Source organism: Plectropomus leopardus, chromosome 6, assembly GCF_026936395.1.
Source record: "Plectropomus leopardus strain MGB_pleo_1.0 chromosome 6, ASM2693639v1, whole genome shotgun sequence".
NCBI lineage: Eukaryota > Metazoa > Chordata > Actinopteri > Perciformes > Serranidae > Plectropomus > Plectropomus leopardus.
In genome coordinates this window covers 38,329,179-38,344,069 of record NC_142181.1, presented here as the reverse complement: position 1 = coordinate 38,344,069, position 14,891 = coordinate 38,329,179, and the positions used below count along the sequence as shown (strand labels likewise).

Here is a 14,891-nt window from a genome sequence, read left to right as displayed (position 1 = left end):
AGCATTACAGAAACAAGACTAATAAACGTAGCACAATAAGTAAGGAAATTTGTGTTTGATAGATTATTTCTTTGTTGTAACAATGCTTCTTAGCAATAATTCTTATACCGCTGGAAAGCCTGTTTATTTCCCTTTTAAATGGTGCCACATTTGTAAGGAACATGCATTTGTAGGATGAGCAGCAGAACTGAGTATGTGGGTTGCACCCATGAAAAATTTGCCAAATCTTCTGCCAAACAGCTTATTCTGCTATTGACTCTTGTTTGGTGTTGTTTGGTGGATTGGATGATTGAAGTCTGAAGAAACAAGACATGTTGGCAATTTAACAATTTATTCATTTAACAAACAGGAGCCTCAGTAGTGTATAGAAGAATCATACACAGCCAGGACAGTCTGGCACCTCCTCCTCATGCTCATCACCAGCCTGGTCACACACTGCTGTGGGAACATCTCATTCTTCAACCACCATTTGTCGCAAGTCAGCCAACGTGGTTGTGTTGGTCACTCTGGCACAAACAGCACACCCAAGCTGTGGATGTGTTCCAAGTGTTCAATGGAGTTGAGTTCAGGACTGCTGGCAGGCCATTCCAGCCTCTCCACTCTTAAATTCTGGAGGTAGTCTAAGAAAAACCCCGCTCTGTGGGGACGAGCGTTGTCATCATGGAGGATAGAGTTCGGTCCCTGACAATGGAAATATGGGATTGCCAATGGTTGCAGAATCTAATTTCGATGTCTCTCTGCATTGAGATTGCCTCCAATGATGACAAGCCTCATTTTTCCAGTGAGGGAGATGCCGCCCCACACCATCACACTGCCTCTACTGCCTCCACACTGCTGACACTAGCGCAAACGGGATTGATGGTGAAGGGCAGTCGTGGCAGGCCTCCTGGCAGCCCCATAAGACCGGAGATTGGCTGCGTGCAGTCTGTTCCAGATCGTCTGGGCAGAGACCCGTCAGCCATATCATCCTGCAAACCTTGACTGCAAATCTGTAGAAGACTGCCTACGGTTCCTGAGTGCTGACAGGGTGAGGAAATGGTCTTCTGGGGGTGTCATCTTTTTGGGACGCCCACTTCGCGGCCTGTCTCTGACATCCCCTATTATATGTAACTTGGCATTTAGTTTGGAGATGGTATGAGGGCTCACTCCAAATAATGCTGCAACTTGGTTTTGCAGAACACCACCTTGACGTTGCCCTATCGCACGGGCCCTATCCAGATCGGTCAAACGTGGCATGCCGATTCTTGGAGCAGACACCAACTGACCACTGAAGCAGGGCCCATGCTCACAGGTGCTGACAATCAGGTGCCAATCAAGAAAAGCTGTTTGGCATTGGCAATGAAGATTTGGCAAATTTTTCATGGGTGCAACCCATATACTCAGCTCTGCTGCTCATCCCACAAATGCATGCCTTACAAATGCCACCACTTAAAAAGGGAAATAAACAGGCTTTCCAACAGTATAAGATTTATTGCTAAGAAGAATTGTTACAACAAAGAAATAAAATACCAAACACAAATTTCCTTACTTTATAATGTGGTAAACTCTGGATGAAAATATTTACCATATTGAAGTATAAGTTTGCTGGTCTATTCTTTTGATGAATGACTTAGAGAACTGGGCAAGAATTAAAATGTACTTGTACTTATAGACCTGCACTAATGGCAGTTAAAGTCACTGGAACTCGAAAGCTACTTCTATAAGGCAGTGCTGGCGAGCTCAGTGAATCAGTCAGTGTTTGTCTGTGGGGACTGCTGCTAAGTGAGATTTAAAAACTCCTAAAGTTTGTAAAGTTGGGGGTGGTTCAGCTGAGGGAGGGAAGTTAAATCTTCTGGTAAGGAGACAAATCTGGGGCAATCGAAACTGTCAGCTGGCAGACACATTCATTAATCTCAGCGAGCCGCTCAGGTAGACTATGCCAGCTGGCCATTGGGCATGTCAATAAATCTACCACAGAGATGGTTTGTTTTTAGAAAAAAAAAGTCTCTTCTCCACCGAGCGGATGACAATAAAGACAAAGCGGCTTGAAAATACATTTAAGTAATAACAGCCCCCTTATTTCAGCCAAGTACTCTACTGCCATTGCTTTATTTCTTCTGGGTCAAATCATGTAAACCATTTCATTTAGATAGAGTTCAAAAACAGCCAAATATTGATGGCTTCTTAAATGCTGCTGCAGTGATAGGAACAGCTGCTGCCTGCGTACTGACCTGGAGCTCTTGAGGCTGCCGTCATCTGAAAAGTTCTTGGCAGAGCCTTTGCTTTTAGACAACCAGGACTTCACCCCATCCACACGATCCTCCACCTCGGAGTCTGTATCTGAATCCCCCTGACTGGTGAGGAGTCAGAGACAGGAAAACAAGTCAGAGCAAGCACAGAGAGACGGCAAAGGAGGAAAAAATCAGATATGCCATTCACAGAGCAGAGAATAGGCAGATAAATTTTAGTGTAAAAAGGAGTCAACACTGGTAGAAATGTTGCTGTAACTCTCTGTAGCTGTGGAGTCAGAGAACCAAGAACAGGCTGTGCGTGTTAGCGTGGAAGCAGAAACAGATTTTGACATTCATTCTGGAGAAAAGACAGCACATGCTCAAAGAGCCCCAGTAAAAACACAATCATGCCCACAAGAGGTTGTATAGACGCTAACACCACACGGCAACTTCTTGCTGTTGTCACTGTTAGATGAGCATTATCGTGGTCCTGCTGTAAGCTGGCAATCAGGCAAATACCCAACCTTAGTCTTCCAAAGCTACTTCAGAGCTGTAGTAGCACCGTGACAGAAAGGAAACCCAAACACAGAGCTTAAATTATAGGAACTTTCCATAAAATTTTATAAAAAAAACTGTACATGGCACACCATTATTTCTATTTTGGGTTTTATCCTGGGTAGGTATATGGGTATACATAGGTATATGTATCATTTACTTGATGTACGTATGTATTTTCGGTTATTCTGATTTATTCACCAGACAACCATCCAGAGTTTGAAAGTCTACATCACTGGCGTCATGTTTTCAACCATGTTGTTGCCTGTTGCTCTCTAATGTGGAAGCCACGTTCATGTATGCACGCTCACACGACCCACGAGAGCTTGTTGCTTTTAGAAGTTTTAAAGCAAACAAAGGGAATTGTTGCTTCCTGCTAACTCCAGAAGTCCCTCTGTGTGTGGGGGAGGCTTCCAGGTAGTATGTTAACACTAGCGTGTAGGTACCACAAGCTCTCGTTTGTCTTACGTGAGTACGCATATGTAAACGCAGCTTACATACCAGGAACTACAGACTACAACAAGGCTAAAAACATGATGCCAGTGACATTTTTCAAAACAACTTTGCATGTCAGGGCTTCAAGACACTTGGATTACTTCACACAAGCAGCATGGGGACATTTTGTGGCTTTATTTTGTATTTTTTCAACATTTGAATCCTGGTCACCATTCGATTCAGTTGTCTGGAAGATGGATGCATTACCATTCCCCTGTAAACCTGCAGCCTGTGTTTTGTGAACTATAAAACTTCACCAAATTTTTAATCGGCATGAGGGTAAGTAGATAATTACTGAATTTTCATTTTTGGGTGAACTATCCCTTTAAGGCTTTTCTTCTGAGCTGCTAGCCTTGCACACTTTTACAGGAATAGATGTCACCTATGCCAGATTAAAATATTGTAAAATTAATATTTATTTAATTTATTAGTTTATTGATCTATAAATGTTACCATAACCTGATGAAAGATGGTGAAAATGAGGAAAACAGCACCTATGTTGGAAAAAAAATACTCAAGTTTAACTAGTAGTGCACAGCAGAGAGGCAGAAAAAGTCCAGATTTACTTTCATCTGGTAATTATTTTCATCACCACATCATCACATGCATTCACTCATAATTTTACTTTTTTACAGAATGATTTGGTACACAGCTGGGCACTGCACTGTTTTTCCTCTAAATTATCATTACACATTCACAAACCACTGCGAGCCATGGAGTAAAATAGAGACCTTGTCATAAAATTTGACACGGATGAAAAGGGTGCAACACTCATTAAGTGCCTTCAAAGCCCAGTGCTTGTGTGGTGCTGTGAAATTAAGTTGTTACAGCTTGATAGTCCTACAGAGACATCACAGGGGTGGCTCAGCATCTCCGCATCTGTTTCAGAGAGCCTCCCGTCTTGTCGAGGAAGAGAGAGAAAAACATTGTTTTCTCCAGCACACAGAGCTCAGAAGGGCCCCGCACCACCTATAATTAAAATCATTAGCAGTCAGAGACAAAAGCTCTCTGGATTTCAAAAGGGAGATTTCAAATAATGGCTTGCCCAGTGAGATCCAAATGCGTAGCCTGCTAGCTTTTATGAAATACAATAACCCTGGACGCTAATGCTAGGACAGCATTCACGCCAAAGACGAGGAGGGAGGACGGGGGCGGCAGACTCTTAAGCTGTAATTAGCTTTGCAAAACATGCCTCTACTATTAAACAATATGGGGATTTGCTGTTGCCTACTGTTATGATGACAGAGCAGAAAAGTGTCTTTGGCACTGTGAACTTTGGGACTGAATAACAATAAGAAGGGAAGACACTTTCATGTCAGCAAGCAGATTTCCTTGTATGACCCTTGATAGAGTTCACTCTTTGCAGGGATTTGTGCGCTGGTCAAGTTCTGGTGAGTCAATTCTTTCCTGCAGCCCTCTTAAATTAGTCTTTTAACCTTTGTCTTCTCAGGCTACACTCATTTCAGAATAACAGCTTCTGCCTTGAGAAAATGGGAAAATGAAAATGGGGAAAGTTTTTAGTCACCTTGTAATCATAGTCACACTGCTGAGCTTCCTAAAACTTACAGCACTACTAAGAAACAACTCTGGTACAGAAACTCTTTCTCCTTCAGATGGTATTAGAGGAGACATGATTGTTGCCTGGATTATGTATTTTAGGACTGGCAACATTTTTTTCTACTACAAGTGTTCTTGTGCCACACAGAGGTCACAGGGAGGTGGTCAGGGTGGATGGCAGGCAGACAAAGCGCATGACGATGACTCCAGGGGTCAGATCAATAAACAATGTATGCACAAAAAACATGCTTACTCCTTTTCCCCGCACAAAAACTGGTATTTGTAAAGGAGGAATCTGGATGAGTATAGGTGAGTTTCCATCACAGATTAGCACAAAAATTAAGCAATATTTTGGGAATGTCAATAAAGCACAATTGCTACTGCTTTTCCACTGAGTGATGTTCTGCGACTTCTCTGATGATAACATTTCAAGAAGCAGGGTGATGGATGTTCAAAACATTAGCATCTTTATTTCTATTGCAGCCACCGCACTAGCCGTCATTATTTCCAATCCAAGGTCACGTAGGCATGTTATGGGGCCATAATGGAAATGCGAGCCACTGGGAGTGACCACGTATGAGGGATTTCTGGGAGGTGATAGTCCAGGATTTCACAGAGGAATTGTGGATTCAAAACTTCCGAATGTTGAAGTTATGTTATGCAATAACAGCTCTTGTAGCACCTACTGCATCATGAGGGAGCCAGTCCCTACTGACAAGCACGTAACCATAGCATCATGTGATCTAGAGAAGCCTAAAAGGGTTTCCATTGCAGTTTTGGGAAATATGGCTTTTTTTGAATCACCTGAAATACCACCTCATGTGAGCGTAAAAAAGTTTTTGTAATAGATAGGAGTTTTTTCTAAACTGATTTTTTAAAAAGATTTTTTTTGGGGGGGGCTTTTTTGCCTTTATTTTTTTGATAGGACAACTTAAGTGTTTGTGAGAGTGAGAGGGGATGACATGCAGCAAAGGACCAAGCCCAGAATCAAACCCGCAGTTGTTGCGATGTGTAGCTGGGGTACCAGCTCTACCAACTGAGCTTGGTGTATTTTAAAATCGCAGTTTCAATTTGCACAATTTGAGGGTTAATAGTAACCAGCCTTCTGTGCATATATGAAGCATTCATATATTCAGAGCAGAATACACACTGTTTTAGCTGACATAGATGCAGGTAAAATGATGAGGGTGAGATTAACCCTTTGAAAATATGGGAAAATGCAATAAGCAACTTGGTATGAAATGGCTCTAGATTTAGATTTAGATTTAGAAAATCTAAAAAATCTAAATTTTTTTTAAAAGCTAAGAGATAATGTCTAGAGGAAAAAAAGATGAAAAAAAGCAATGGAAAAACTATAACTATCATAATTAAATATTTCAAATTTTGATGAAGAAATATATTTTTTATGCACTTTCCAGGTCATTGCCTTACAAATTTTCAGGTACTTTTCACTAATTTCTTAAATACTTATAAAAGGCATCCGAACAGGTGCTTTCCTCAGGTTCCAAAGGGGTAATGAATGGTGGAAGTGCACAAGTTTGATATGCAAATGGAGGCTTAAGGGCGTTTCTACACCTGTTTATGGCGAACTGTGAGAGTCACAATGAGGCCTGTGAATAAGTGCCCTGTACCACAGTGATCAAGAGTTATAAAACAGAGCCAGGCATATCCACAGTTTTAGTAATTTGAAGAAAAGAATAAGAATAATTCTCTGCCTTTATGTATGCACACAATTTGAGGGGTCGTTTACATGGCAACGTTTAACTGCAGTTTGGACTTTATTCAGAATGAACATTTTGAAACTTTGCACAGGAGTGCATTAAAAGCAGTTTTATATTTTGTGTCAATGTTCTCCAACACTTTCTTATCTGTGTACAACTTCATGACACATTCCGAGAACAAAAAAAAACCTCTCAGGTCTATAGCCAAAACCACAATCGTGGGCAATATGTAATTGTGTGCTTCACACGGTGTCAACTACAATTTATGTCCTTGACCACCATACCATTAGTTAAGCCCTGCTGAAAGCCTGGGGAAAGCAAACAAACACAGTGCTGAGCAGACATTAATTGTCTGTGACATTCTGCCGCCACTGGTTGTACATCTCTGTTACACGCTATTACATTCATCATTAGCTTCTATGGATCGTCCTGCTCTGCTCGGCTTCACTTTGCTCCTCTGTGTCCCTGGGTCTTATACACACCGCTGTTTGTGTCTCCCATATATGAAACTGTCGACCCAGTGAAGCCCCCGTGGCCTTGGAGCACAGACAGGCATATGCATTGTCTCCAAGAGCATCATGATAGGCTTGAAAAAGTACTCTCATCCACTGCGTCACATAGAGAGGTAAAATGGTTGCTGTGTGCTGCAAAACTTCCACTGCAGTGGGGCATCCGGTGGCTCAGTGGATAAAGCAGGCGTCCCATAAATGAAGGCAGTGTCCTTGCCGCAGCGGCTGCAGGTTCAATTCTAGCTTGCGGCCCTTTGCTGCATGTCATCCCCTCTCTCCCCACCTTTCATGCAATAGATCTGTCCTATCTAATAAAGGCAAAATTGCCAAAAAAAATTCTTCCACTGCAGTGAGTTCAATGCAATATGATCACATTAGTTTTTTATTAGCTCTACTAAAAACCAACAGAAGTCACAAAAGCCATCCCTTTGTCGAGTCATATCTGGGCTCAGCTGATTTTGATCATTCATACATACTCTGCTCAGTGTCTCCATATGGTCGATACAGTTCACCATGCATCCTTGAGGTTCATTATAAACTGTAAAGCTCTGACTCACCATTGTAAGTTGTACTCTCTGGTAGAACACCATGCTCTGGTAGGTTCTTACATTGATACTCCTTTATATATATATGGCAATTCTTGGTCTGCTCCCACAATACCTCTGTGTTTTTATCATGCAGAAAAGTACCAGACAGTACTCATTGCGTTCTCAGGACCTCTTTATGCTCTCTGTCTAAAACACTCGGACAGAAATTGGCAAAAGGGATTTTGGGATTCTGCACCCTCAGCCTGAAATTTGTTGCAGAATGACTTCAAGGAGCTGGAGTCCTGAAATATTTTTAAATCTATAATGAAAGACTTAGAAGCAGATTCTATAGGATGTGCATGTTTTTAGCCTGCCTGGTTGTAAAAGTGACTTCCAGAAAGTCCTCTTTGACTCATAGATAGTTCTCTTTTAATGTAAATTTTAGTTCTTGTGAATTGTATTTTGTCTCTCTTTGTGTCTCTGTCTGCAGCTTTGTGTTCTCACTGCTGACTGTCAGGACCAGGTCTCCCTTGAGAAAGAGACTGTTAATCTCAATGGGACCAACCTGGTTAAATAAAGGGTAAATAAAGAAATTACATCAATTTTCATTTGAAATTTTAAAATACTTAAAAGCTAAAGAGATGGTCTTTCGAGAAATATCAATAATGATCCTCTATCCTCCAGAGTTTCTGGGCTGAGAGAATGTTTGATTGACAAGTAAGCCAGCAATGTTATAAGACACAAAGCCAACTAACTGACCCTCATAACTAAATAGAGTTCATAGGACTGGCAGCATGTCAGTGGTAATGAAGAATATGAACCACATTTAGCATCTAAACTAAACATTTAAAAGTACACTTGTTAGAACTTTTACAACTGTAAAGGCCTTTTATGCTTTTCAAACCACCCTGAGTGCCTGGACCTGAATCTTTTATACCATAACTTTTAAATTAAGTTTATTGTGCTATAAATCCATATTCTGTTGGCTGCAAACTAGTCAGTCATATTTGTATTTTCTTGAACATGTAACCCCAAAAAGAACTCAAAGATCTCCTAACTTCATAATTTGCAAAATCCTCTTTGTGGTGATCAAGTTCAGTCGGACTAAGTTGGTTTACTGAAGTTGCTAATACTTTATAAGAGCAAGGTAATTCCACTTGTCATTTTTAGGTTGCAACAACTACACAAAATAACTTAAATACAGCAAAATTTAAGTAAACTTAACAATTATCTACAAAGTACACATAAATTAAGACTAATAATTAAATTTACTTAAACATTTTAAGGCAGTTGGTTTCCTAGATTATTTTAAGTAAGCTCAATTTGTCAAAATAAATAAATAAATAAATTCAAATGCATAGCTAAATTACTTAATATTTCATGGAAGAAGAAATGCATGTTGTCTGTCTGTTGTCAAACACCAGTACAAATTCAGCTTTTTTTTCCCCTAGCAGCTCTTTACAAATCAAAACACTGGTGTCTTTGACAAAGAGTCTGCTCTCTCCAGCTCTGATTACTAATCCTCTCCAGCATCAGAGGAGTGAACGCTGACAGGGGACTGGAGCGGCTCAGAGCCAGAGGTTAACACGGCGTGTGTGCTACTCGCCTGGTGAGCAAGACAGCTTTTTGTAAGACATTTGAGGGTTCTGCATTATTAAGCAAGTGCGAGTCAAAGATTGATGATGAACACACCCTTTTTTTTCTGCTGTTAGGAGGGCAGTCACCACAGAGCCACAGTCACATCCAGCCCCGGATCGGGCCAATGAAATATTAAGATAGCCCTGGGAGCAAGAGGCTGCCTTGTCACCGACTGCTGTTCAAACAAAACACAGCAGTGTCCGACACAACGCCCTCGAACCAAGACTGGAAACATAGCCGGATGCGCCCCCGGATGCGCCCCCGGATGCGCCCCCGGATGCGTAAAGAAGAACAAAGAGGATGATCTTGGCCTTGAGGGAGGATGACCAGAGAGATCATGACACTTGCCTTTCAGCTCAAAGCTCTGCAAAACAGTTAACCGTTCAGGGAATATGAGGAAGGACGTTTCATGCTGTGGCTAAAGTAACATATTGCCAGTAGTATTCATGCATCTCAGCCTGTGGGGCATGCAGTGAAGAGCGGGGGGTTATGAGGTAATCTCTGTGCACTGTTGATGATGCATTATCCCCGAGCCTTCGCACATCAAAAGGACATCCCCCCTTGGATTTTCTATATCTCTGCGTCTTCCATGAAGTGTTTTTTCCTGTTTGAATTGTTCATCATGTGTGGCCCTGGAGCTGAGCCATCACTCTTTGATTCTGAGGGCCTGACACCAATAGCTGATGTCTTAAAATAAATGGAAATTACCACAGAAATCAAAGAAAATAGCCACACCAAACAACAAAAGGGGCCCAGAATACCAGGTGCAATCCAAATATCTTCTATTTTTTTTCTGTCAGGGGGGATTTTTCCTTCAAATATCAGCTCTTTTCTGCAGTGTGACAGCCAGAAGTGATGTGCTAACTGGGCCGAAACTAAACCCTGCAGAAAAACTCAGGGTTTTCTCTCTTCACTATCAGCTTCTCCACTAAATGTTCAAAGACTAGAGAATACTGCATCATTTTCAGTGCTGCAAAAAAAAAAAAAGTTCCTCACACTCTGTTCTGTCTTTTCTGATACTTTGTCACCATGTCTTGCAAACTGGCCGTGATGATGATGATGGGTTGGGGAACAGAGAAGAAAATAACACACAGAAAAACAAAAGACAATAGAAAAGTAAAACAGGAAATCTGAATCAAAAATAAGACATAAATTGTGAATGATGCTTAAAAATATCCCAAGAATTGAAGGTGTCATGGCATGTGCTGTGACTGGCTATTTTTCTTTCCTTTGGCAAACTTACTGTACAGTACATATCATGTTTTTAGGGGCATTGGCTCAGCATGCCACCTCATGCTGATGTTGTGTCTTCCATACAGAGTGCACTCTGATGATTCACAGAGCTGTTTACTGCTGTTCGAGGGACAACTCTCTCTACAGCTGTGCGGGGCTGCTGAAAAATTAGCAAGGCTCAGCAGGCAGCTCAGAGAGTGTACACATTTTCTTACAAAGCGCCCCGAAAGAGGACGAGGCCTTGTACTGGCTGTGTTTAATACAGTCTGAATGGAGAAAGAACAAGATCATTCCAGTGCAGCTAACTCACTCCCTCTGTCCGACAGCTTTACTCGTTACCTCTGCTGTCTACAGACGGGGTGCTGATCCTGAGGACAAAGGTGCATTAAGTGCAATAAATGACCAGAACATTCACTACCTGGAGGGCTTTGATTGGACTGCTAAAATTGCCATTGGTCACATGGCTGTGCGGGACATAACCACGGGAAACATATCCACTTATCTGAAGTGAGCAGTTCAGTTTGGTAAATATGCTTATCTATGGAGGCTGTCAGGCAGGAAAAATTATTAATCAGTATAAAAACATCAAAACTTTTCAAATTTCTACAGGATGTTTATCACGTCATACCAAGAAATTTTACTTGTTACAACAAGATAAATATGTGTGTTGTTGTAACAAAGAAAATCTTGTTATAAAATGAAAAACATCTTGTAGAAATGTGAAAAACATCTTGTTGTAGTAAGAACTTTTGATGCCTCCAGTCTTAATGTTTCACTCGAGTTTTGTTCTTGAGGCATTTGAGTCCACTTTAACACATAACTCTTATAAAGATAACAGATAAGTATGGAAGCTTAGAACTGCCAGGCCAGAAAAAAGATCAGTATCAGCTAATTTCATATTACAAAAAATGTTTTTTAAGGTTCTTACATATTTATTTTATACATATTTTCATGTTATAACAACAAACTTTTTTGTTCTAACATGAAACATAAACAAGAAAACCTTGTTATAACATGAAAACATCTTGTAAAAACATAAGAAACATCTTGTTATAATAAGAAAAAAGGTTTCTTCTTATATCAAGATGTTTTCATGTTAGAACAAAAAAAGGTTTCTTCTTATATCAAGATGTTTTCATGTTAGAACAAGAAATGTTTCTCGTAAAAATGTTCTTATTCATCTTGTTATAACATGAGGCATATCACATTATTACACGATATGTGATATATGTGATATGTTATTCATGAAACATTTCTCATTATATCAAGATAAAATAAGACAATTGTTTCATGTAATAATATGAAATGTTTCAAGATAAATAAGTACATTTTTATATGCAAAAAGTGTCTTGGTATTACATGAAAACATCTTGTTATAACAAGAAACTTTTTTTTCTTGATATAACAAGATGTTTATGTTTTTACAAGATGTTTTAATGTAATGATAAGAAACTTCTCTTGTTTATGTTTCATGCTATAATAAGAAAATGTTCTTGTTATACCATGAAATATGAAAACAACTTCTTATAAAATGAAATTATATTGTAAAAATGTGAAAAAACATATTGTTGAAAGAATACATTTTTCATGTTATTGGCTGATACCAATTTGTTGTTCATGTCGTGGCAGTTCTAAGCTTCCGTACTTATCTATGAAAACAGACTCCACAAACTGGAGTTAAACATAGAGACTGGAGGCAGGGGGAAACAGCTAGCCTGAAAATACACCTACCAACACCTCTAAAGCTCACTGATTAACATGTTGCATCTCCATTGTTTAAATTGTAGAGAAATGTAAAAATGCCAATTTGTGACTTGAGGGAGAATGATGTGCTGGAATAATTTCTAGACAAACAATAGTTTATGTATTTGCCCGGCACTTCTGAGCAGCGTCTCTGGCTGCAGTGTGGGTTTCCAGTTAAAGCTGGTGAGCAGTTTGTGGCTTTGGTCTAAAGGCACGACAGAACCAAGTAACCTCACCGTGATGAGTTCTGTGTGCCTGGCTGCTGATCATCAAAGCTCTGTTCTATACGCAGACACAACATCGCTATCATCAACCTATTATCAACCTGCTTGTCTCAGACTTTAGGAAAACAAACAACTTTTTGGAAAGCAGATACAACAGAGAAGAGATGAAGAAGAGATGGCATTTGTAACTATTTCCCCCCCGCTACCTATCAAGGCAGAATGTGAATGTATAGTGAGTGAGTAACATTGGATGGGCCGCAGAGAGTAGACGTACAGAGACAACTAGACATAAAATGCAGCAGACAAAAGAAAGATGCTGCAAAATCTGCATGTTTATCTACATTGTCTATGGCCTAAGTGCACAAAGGGTGGAAAATAAAGAGTAATACAAATTTACAAAGCTGTTCCACTAATTTTGGAATAAATAAGTAAATAAATAATGTATCGCATGTACAATGAGGAGTCTCAATCTGCCAATGACGACAGTGAGATTCTGCTGAGAACTCTGGAAAAAGCGAGTAAGTGGTCCTCAATCTAAGTTTTTTTGTGTGTGTGTGTCTCCAGTTACTTTTTGTACCTGTTGATGAGGTCCTCATTGTCGTCACTCTCCATCTCGTCCTCGATGGCTGCCTGGAGGTCACCAATCCTTTTAAAGGCCAGTTTGAGGTCTGCCTGCAGGCTCTGGTTTGCAGCCTCTAAGCTCTCAATGTCCATTTCCTGTTAATGAGACAAGAGTCAGCAGAGAGGGACAAAGGTTGATCAGCTATGCAGGTTCTCTTAAAATGACCAAACTACTCGCTCATTGAGAAGTGGTGGTAAGCTGTCACATCCTTACCAGCTCGTGTTTCTTGCGGCTGGCCTCGGCTTCCTTTTTGGCCAGTTCGCCCATCTCCTCTTTGACGTCACGGATCTGTCTCTGCAGCCGTTTGTTTTGCTCCTTCTCTCGATTCTCGCTGCTGCTACGCTGGTCTCGATCTTCTGTCAGCTTCTCCAAGTTTTCCTTCAGACGAGCTACAAGGCTCTGCGCAGCAGAGAGACAGATGCTTCAACAATACAGTCATATTGATAGCATATATATACTGTACATATGCCTTTTTTGTATATATAACATTACAACAATACACACAAGATGCACCATATGACCTACAAATCACAAACCATCAACATGCAAAACAAAACGGTTAAAAAACCAAAACAAAACAAACAAAAAACACAGTCATCACAATCATCAGTCTGCTAAACATGGCCTTAATGCCTTCCATTTTCTTTCATAGTCCTTCATTGTTCCCTGTCTATTTGCAATAATGCCCTCTAACCTAAAATAATGTTTCAAAAAGAAGAGAAAATTAGGAAATGTCAGTTAAAAAATAAATATCATACCCAATAAAGTAACTCTATTTTAGATAATTGCACATCCATTTCTTAAGTCACCAAGTATTATTGTTTGAGGGCACATTGTTAACAGCAAGGACTGCAAAGCCAGCCACTTTTTCAGGGTCATCCCAAACGTCACCACATGTTGACAAAACATGTGGTGAACATGTTTTCAATTTCAGTTTTACAGAAGAGACAGTTAGGATCCTGAATTGTAACTGATGACTGATAAACTGTCACTGAGCATGTTGCATCTTCCACTCAGTCATGTTACTTTGCACTGTATGAATAACATTAGAAAGATCAGGTCCTATCTGACTGAGGATGCTACTCAACTCCTTGTATTGGCACTGGTTCTCTTTCGCTGTAAAATACATCCACTCTAAAATCTTCCTGGCAGAGCTACCAGCAAGCACAGTAAAACCTCTGCAATTGGTCCAAAATGCAACAAGAGGTCCGGTCTTCAACCAGCCAAAAACAGCATGTCACCTGCTTTTCATTTCTTTGTCCTGGCTCCCTGGTGCTGTTTACAATAAATTCAAATCCGATCTTCAGATCTGCAAATAAATGACGACGAGTCCTACCGTCACAGCAAAGCAGGATCTCTCAATCCAAACTCTTCTCCTTGGAGGTGGAATGACTTACCTTACTCCATTCAATCAGCAGAATACCTCTCTTAAAGATGACATACTTACTGAGTAATTTTCTAGGTACTAACATATAACATCATGCTCTGCAAGCCTTATGTCACATGTTTTAGGTGGAATGTGGAAGTAAGTGCTGAGGCACTCTCAAAGGCCTCTTCCTTGACCCACTGTGGCTTAAATTGTCCCTCATTTGTACATCCCTTTGGATAAAGCGTCCCAATGAAAACATGTAAATGTCAGACTGATTTCTTCGATAATCTTTTGGTTTGCTGAGATGGCAGATAAATAATTGCTACTGTGATAACTTTGTTTCTTTGGTATATGATCAGCCTTGAGACTCATGGATCTATCACTCAAACTGGACTTCCTGGATTGTTTTTTTACGTCTCACTGATACCTGAAACAAAGTGACCCACAGGCTACAGTGACCTTTGACCTGTGTTCACCACAATCTAATT

The 14,891-nt window shown here is 40.3% G+C and overlaps 1 protein-coding gene across 13 annotated transcripts in view; it reads right to left on the bottom strand.

The window, feature by feature from the left end:
• myo18ab (myosin XVIIIA b) overlaps positions 1 to 14,891 on the bottom strand; it is a 219,690-nt gene that overhangs the window by 10,543 nt on the left and 194,256 nt on the right. For 11 of the 13 annotated variants that reach the window (XM_088079413.1, XM_088079407.1, XM_088079408.1 and 8 more), the window contains 4 exons: positions 13,248 to 13,433; positions 12,990 to 13,129; positions 10,209 to 10,253; positions 2,211 to 2,333 (listed from right to left, as the gene is read on the bottom strand). In XM_088079413.1, coding sequence (XP_087935539.1) covers positions 2,211 to 2,333; positions 10,209 to 10,253; positions 12,990 to 13,129; positions 13,248 to 13,433 — 494 coding nt within the window. The remainder of the gene's footprint in view (positions 1 to 2,210; positions 2,334 to 10,208; positions 10,254 to 12,989; positions 13,130 to 13,247; positions 13,434 to 14,891) is intronic. The other 2 variants (XM_088079404.1, XM_088079411.1) reach the window with 1 other exon arrangement.